Source organism: Rhea americana, unplaced genomic scaffold, assembly GCF_003343005.1.
Source record: "Rhea americana isolate MKP2758 unplaced genomic scaffold, rheAme1 scaffold_27, whole genome shotgun sequence".
Taxonomy (NCBI): domain Eukaryota; kingdom Metazoa; phylum Chordata; class Aves; order Rheiformes; family Rheidae; genus Rhea; species Rhea americana.
Window position 1 is genome coordinate 3442583 of NW_028186390.1, and position 7519 is coordinate 3450101.

At 36.5% G+C, this 7519-nt stretch overlaps 1 protein-coding gene across 1 annotated transcript in view; it reads left to right on the plus strand.

Moving 5' to 3' along the window:
- Positions 1 to 6: 6 nt before the first annotated feature.
- Positions 7 to 7519, plus strand: part of FAF1 (Fas associated factor 1) — a 173630-nt gene continuing 166117 nt past the window's right edge. The window contains exon 1 of the mRNA XM_085308055.1: positions 7 to 118. Within this exon, the coding sequence (XP_085164181.1) occupies positions 74 to 118 (45 nt within the window). The 5' untranslated portion in view covers positions 7 to 73. The remainder of the gene's footprint in view (positions 119 to 7519) is intronic.

The window sequence follows — 7519 nt, forward strand, 5'->3', positions numbered from 1 at the left end:
GCCGCCCGCCCTGCCCCTGCTCGCCGGCGGCAGCCGCCGGTGCGCGGCGCGGAGCCGGGCGGAGCCGGCCGCAATGGCGTCCAACATGGACCGGGAGATGATCCTGGCCGACTTCCAGGTAACGCTCGCCCCGCCGCCCTTCTCGGGCGGCGCCGGGCCTGGCGGCTCCGGGCGGCACAAGCCGCGGTGCTGCTGCGCCCTGCTTGCCCCAGGCCCCCCGCAGCCGCCCGGGCCTCCCCAGGGAGGGGCAAATGGCGGCGGGGGGAGGGGAGGGAGGGTTGGGGCACGGAACTCCTCACGGCTGGTCCCGCTGTTGGCGATAAGTTACTTGCTGGGGCTGAAGATTAGTGGGAAACGGAGCTAGAGCCATCGTGACAGCACCGCTAACCTCACGGTTGCTTCACGGCTGGTGTGACGGGGGAGAAACTCTTCCCTCCTCGTTGCAGAAAGCAACCTGTGTTTGCAGAGAGAGGGAATAACCCCTTAAAAGGTGTTGCTTGCCTTTCTCCCTCTCTACAAAAGGACACAAGTTAACTTCAAGCTCTTTAATCTTGTTCCCAGATTAAAAATCATGAAAATGATGATTAGCATGCGTTCTGGAACTTGATTAGTCTGCTCAATATATTGCTTCTTAATGTTGCTTGTTTTTTATATTGTTTTCTCAAGAGCAAGTAAACAAGTGGAAGATACCTGATTTTGAAATGTTTGGGAGTGCCAAAAGCAGCTTGGAAGACTAGCTGATTATACTTCCATATATCTTTTTAAAATTTACTTTCAAATCTGGTTCTTTTTTTAAGCTTTGTTCATTTGCAGTGGTTGGTCCTATATGGATAGGCTCCTGTATATTCCTGGATCAAGTCATAAAACCTGTGTCTGTACATACAACTTCCTAAAAGGCTRTTAGCTGAAAAAGTATCTCTTTTTAGTTAAAGAAAGAAACGTCATCATTCATTGCGTGTGTTTGACAAGAATGTTTGTTTCTTAGGAACTGCAGGTAATGTGACATTGTACATTACGTAATTCCTCTTTTGCCAAAGGTATCTGAGATCTTACTGACGTAATGTGTGGAGTTCCCAGTTGATARCAGGGAAATGTTTTCTGTATCTGAATATATGGCATTTATATTTATTGAAATGTCTAGCAATGTCCAACCTTTATTGTGTTGTGTTAGGAGATGCTCTTGTGTGCATGGAGAGTAATGCCTCAGTTTTAGTGCTGGTATTGCATAAAGAAGTTCTTCCAGTAACACTGCACTGTAGAAAAGGAAATTGGGACTACAAGTCTGCATTTGTAGTACAGGAGTTGGGCTTTTATGGAATCCCATGTAATTAACTGAAATGGATGAAAAGATTCACATTCAGTAACCCAAGATTGGGTCGATGGCTGGTAAATCTGATCAGACCTTAAAATACAGTTTTTAATCTGTATCTGTTTTCAGAGTTTCTTACATCAATACTGTTTTGCAGTTCAGTAGTATTTTTGATCCTGGGTTTTTGAAACCAATAGGTAAAGGTATAAGAGCAACTGCAGTGATTAGTACTGTGAAGACAAGTAAGTATTATTGCAAACTTACAAATGGGCAATAGAGACACAGAAATTGGTTGTAGATCAAGGATGACAAAATGTGTCTGAACCAGGGCCCTGGAAATAACTTTATAATTTAACTGTGTGTGTGTGTGTGTGTGTGTGTGTGTGTGTGTATAAAATAAAACCTCTACAACCCTCTTCCTCTTGTATTTCAGTAGCTAACTTTGTTTTTATTTCACCCTTAAAAAAAAATCTCGAGTTTCTCTCTTCATTCTGAAATGCTGAATTGTCAACTGTGATTCTGTTAAAGCTTGAGATTAGTAAAGGTCAATGTCATTTATTTATTTATTTATTTAGACCCCCCTGTATCTTTAATGTTGTTTAAGTAGTGAAGGATTTGGGACACTTTAAATACTTGATGGAATTTACAGCTCATTCACCAAAAATTTAAAAGGGAAAATAAACCATCACCTGCAAAGAAATTCTGTATGTTTTTTCCTTGTTATATTTTCTGTATCTTCTAATTAATAAATATATTTATTGAAGTTCTATTGCCATCTTTGTTTCTGWGAGGTATTTGTTAAAGTATGTTAATATATATTGGGAACTTTTAAAAGCAATTCTTTGTAGCTTTTGTTCAGGTAATCTTTGAATGAAACTGAGAGGGAAACTTTCATCACTATTTCACATTTGCCTTTCTCATCTTACTTTTAAGAGAACAGTGGTTTTGAAGCTTTTCAAATTTGAAATGGCTTTCTTWCATAATAAACATTTTTCAACGATTGTAATTATACTAATGTGTGATGCTTTCATGAAGCATTCATGGACTTATTTAATACTTTTCAAAATTGGTAGGTGTTTTCACCAGGAGCAGGATCTTGTATGCTAGCATTTGGATTTTTCTTTTAACTCTGGTGGTTRTAATAAGTTACTTGTGCGTTCTAAGATATTAACAAGAAAATAATTTTGTTATGCGTTTCAGATCACTCTATTAAAGACTTTAGGTATGGAATAGAACACAGAAGTCATCTATCCAAACTACGCTTTCTTATGTGTGTCAGAACAATTTAAGCTTGTTCTGTGTGGGTTATAATTATTTTCGTTATTTGTCTTTTTTTATTTTTATTTACTTATTTTTTTTTTAAATGAGGTTACTGTGTGCTGCCCAGAGAATTTAAAGTGTATATTCATGTGCATAGGCTGTAAAAGCAACCTGTCTGGCTCCCCCTCTCTTGCCCTTCTCTTCCCCATGGTTTTCACTTAGGAAAGATTAAGCAGAAGCTTAGCTTTTTACCCGAGTAGTCTGATTGTTCTTAATGTAAGTAGGGTAAAGTAGTGGAGCTAAGCACATAAACAAGTTTTAACTGTCTTCCTAAATGCAATTCAGAATTTCTCCACAAAGTGTCATTGGCAGGTAGGAAAAGCTACACAGGAGAAAGAAGCACCTTGTGTTTGCAGCATAACTTCTTTAAAAAGCCCATTGTATATCAGCTGGTAAAAGAATAATGCAGCAACCTACCTGAAATCATGTGAGAAATAAAGGAATGTTATTTCCAACAAAATCTTTTTTTTTTTTAACATCTATGCTCTTCTTTTGTTTGTCATGTTTAATGAAAAATGTACTTTCTTCTGTGATGGGATACCCAGACTGTTACATGATACAAATAGTAAACCTCAGACATTCCAGTAAAAACTGTTATGCTGCTTTAGTATGCACTATGTATCTGCAGAATAAAACTGCCAGCTTTCTGGCAGGGATTGGCTTTTTAACTAAGGACTAACAATTGCATTAAAAAGTACTTTTTTAATTAAAAAAAGATGCTGATACATACTATTATTCTATTGCTATTCTATATTCCTACATAGGAACTCTTTTTTTTNAAAAAGTGTGGTACTTTGGCCATACAATTTGGGATTGTGTCTGTGGTGTGATCCCTTCTCATTCCTGGATCTCAAGGTAGCCTATTGTAAAAAATAGAAATATTTGAACTAGATGAGGAGTTCATGGCACAGATGTCATTTTATAAATACTCTGACCCATATGCACACCCTCTTGGGTACTAATGTTTGGAAATTAATCCATATTCAAATGTCAAATCTGTGGTTTCGAAAAAGTTGTTCTCAGAGTGTATTGGTCAACTTCTAAATGTAAAGAAAATAAATATTTAACTTTTTTTTTCTCCTCTTAAAAACAAACTTTAGTTTCATTGAATTTAGGTAAACTGGCATAGTTAAACTGATCAGGAATGAAAAATTAATGAAAAATGATTTTTGAGTGTTTTTTTTTTTTTTTTTTTTTTTTTTTTTTTTTTTTTTTTTTTTTCTCTTTCCCTACACGACTTTTTTTTTTTTTTTTTTTTTTTTTTTACAGCTTCATTTAGTATGGGGACTGAAATTAGCAAAAATATCCTTTTGCCAGTTAAAAAGTAATGTCTGTATATAGTACAACTTTGGTCATACAAGGTGGCTATCCTTGCAGCAAATCTTAAATGTAGAATGGGCCAAAGGTGTGGAATATTGTAGGAGTGACAAGCTATTGCGTATCCATATTACAAGATCATCTAGCACATAGAACTTCAGATGGAGATTTTTTTGTGGATTTTGCATTTTTTTTTCATTGATCAAATAAATAAGTAGCTCAAGACCTGGTTTGGGTAGGAAGACTTAAGAGTGGAATGGTGAAACTCAAATCCTTCCTTTCACCAAAACAACAAATCTCCCATAGTTTTCTTCTTCTGTCTGTCTTCATTGAGCAAAGAAGTTGTTGTATTATTGTTATTTTATTTATGTTTTTGGGGGGTGGGGTGGTGCAGTGCTTTAGTATGATTCACATACATACATGTATATAAAAATCATTCTTTTTGAGCTTCAGCTTTGTGTCAGCTTTTCTCATAAAAACAGAGGTTTGTGGGAGGAGCAAGGAGGAATTTGGAAAGAGGTAACGTCATTACCATCAGTTACAAGAAGGTGGGAAAGCATGCTAGATAATCCTGTTTTAAGTTATAAAATTGATCATGACATTGATTATACCAGCATATACATACATACACACTAATAGTTTGGATTACAAGTAGTTTGAACTAATTCAAACTATGAATGGTTTATTTTTTTTTTTAAGATTTAACTGTAATTCAAACTTTTTTTTTTCCCCCTAGGACAGCTAAAATTAAAGGAACTGGAGAATCTTTTGCAGTTTCACTAGGAAGTTAACAGTGCTGTTGAATAACTGATGATGTATTTTTAAGTATCTTTTTGGTGGTTATGAGAACTATGGATTCCTCAGCCCTGTGTGAGACTCTATTATGCACACTGTTTTCATTTTATAACAATCTACATGCAGAATTTACATATGTATTACACATTTTTGAGGACGGACTGCTAAGAAAGCATTGCTTTCTTCTGTGTGTTGACACATGGATTTAGCTTCTCTGTCACTGTTAAATTATAGCCTATATGAAAATTTAGGGTGAAAAAGGTAGGCAGATACAGCAGTATTCTGAAAGAAGAATAATTTGAATTTGGTACACTTGATTGTTGCTGAGGACTGTTTTTATGCAAAGTCAGTTCCAGCCATTCATTGGTAAAAGAAAACTATCCAAGACTTTTAAATTTGTAGCAAAATTGATTTCCATTACTTTATTTTCTGGCAGAAAACTTGTCATTGTCTTGTCACTAAGGCATTGGAGCAAAAAGGGCTGTTCATGATTTCTTTGCAGATTTTGAATCAGAATTTGGCAACTTGGTTAGAACTAGGTCCTCAGCAAAAGATAGGTGCTGAAAAGATACTCAGTCAAAGCTTAAATCTTTGGAAAATGTCCTCAAACTTATATTTAAAGTTCTTGAAGGCCTGTGTTTTCATCAGACAGACTGCCTAAGCACCTAAATACCTGTTTTTGTATGTGCTTAGACCTGTCTGATCTTACAAACTCAACGTCTTGCTCACACCAAACCCTATCAGGGTTCTTTTGCCTGTGGAGTTTTACACAGCAGACACTSTCAGAGCAAGCGGACGGGCTGAGCTCTGCCTCTCTCGCCATAGTAGGTAGAGGGAAATTCAGTACTCGGTAGGCTAGAAATCAGGGTTTGTGAGAGAGGTTTGTTTTCTCCTCTCATACAGAGTATCATTAGGTAAAAGCAGACTCTGCTGAGTTTCTAATAGGTGCCAAGATGCTCAGCACTGCTTCTCCTGCCTTTTTTTTTGTTTTTGTTTTTTTGTTTTGGTGGATTAGGTTACTGTATCCTTAGCTGATTTTTGAAATAGAGTTTTTTTTTTTTAAGGAAATTTTCTTCTTGAGAAGAGCCTGTAGCCTGTAGGAAGGGGACAGACTTGTGAAATAATATGGGGAAAATTTGATAAAGGTTGAAAAATAATTTTTCACTTGTTAGAGGGATACACAAAATGCACAAAACAACCCAAATTAATCTGGAACATACTTCTTATTTTTATTTTTTCTATGGGGACCTTATGACACCATAGGATRTTAAAGCCCATACCTGTGAGGTAACTTATTCTACATTTTGTGCATTTCCTTTAATTCTTACTGTTTTTTTATCACTTATAATTTTGTGCATTACACAGTCAATAGTAGCTTTGGAACTGGTATTTGGACTTGGTTTGCAAAACARTTGGTTTTGTGTGCTACACCTCGCCTTGGGTAAAGCATCAAGAGGTATGATAAAAGCATATTGTATACTTAGTGTGTTTCAGTTTGTTTATTTTGATTGTTGTTGTCTGCTTCCAAAACCTTTGCTTGTATTAGCTTTTGTTCTTTGTATATTTTTTTGAAGAATCAATAGTTCAATGTCTGGATATTTTTAGGTTCAGCTGTAATTCTAAAGCTCATGTTCATCAGYGCAAACCTGGTCTGGTTTATTTGCCACCTTTTTTTTGCCATTTTATTTGCCATTAAATAAAATGTGAGGTGAATTCCCAAATCAGGAATAAGAAACTAGACTAAGAATGGTGTCCATTTAGAAATGTGATAGTTTGGATTTTTCTTTGATATTGCAGTGTAACAACACTGAGTATTTGTGTAAAAGCCAGCTATAATGATAGATATCTAATTAGAAATACCATCTAATGTTAATGGAGRTGAAGGAGGTTACTCTGTGATTTGTGTGCTTTATGGTCTTGGTGTTAGAACCTAAATAATTTACCACTTGAGCACTGATTCATCTTCAGAAAGAGGTTTGTGGTGTTCTCATTCAATTACCTTGAAAAGACTCTTCGTATCACAGTAGTCGCGTCACCATTTCCATCAGCCCATTCATACAGGTATTTGGGTTAGTAGGTTGCTGAAACAGATTGAGAGGTGGTAGCTGTGGGAGCCTTTTCTAAATGCCATGATAACTTTCACTGGCTRTATTGCTAACTTCTTTTTAAACTTTTTTTCAATGTGATTGTAACTACCTCTAGAGGTTAGGACATGCTCTCATTGCAAGAAAATGTGAGAGTTATTTGGCAAATAGAAACAAAGATGTCTAGCTAATATTTCTTGGAAAGCAAGGATCACTTACAGTAAATGGATCTTCTGAGCTCGCATTTTTGTATGTGAGGAAGGGTGGAAAAGGAGAGAATGGGAATGGAATGGAGGTGCTATGTRTCTTAAGGGGTATTGAGAATCTCTCATCTTAATCTTGTGTTATTGCTGGAAGGTCTGAAGAGATTAGATTCTTCCTCCAATATTTGGGTGTATGGTTCAATGAGCATTGTGTGCCTGATTTTTCATAAGTTTTTCTACTGGGTATAAGAGTTAATAGCTTATTAGAGGATCTATTTGGCATACCTCTGATAGGATTTTCTGTTTTTCTGCTGAGGCATGACTGTGTGCATTTATGGGTTAGTCATTAAATGAGTCCTTTCTTTTAACTACGGTTAAAAACTAGACTAAAAAGCCTAGAGAAATACCTAACATTTTACTTGTCCTGCATCATTTGGATGAAAGGAAATGACGTGCTAGCTGGCTGGATTGATACCTATTAATTAAGCTCT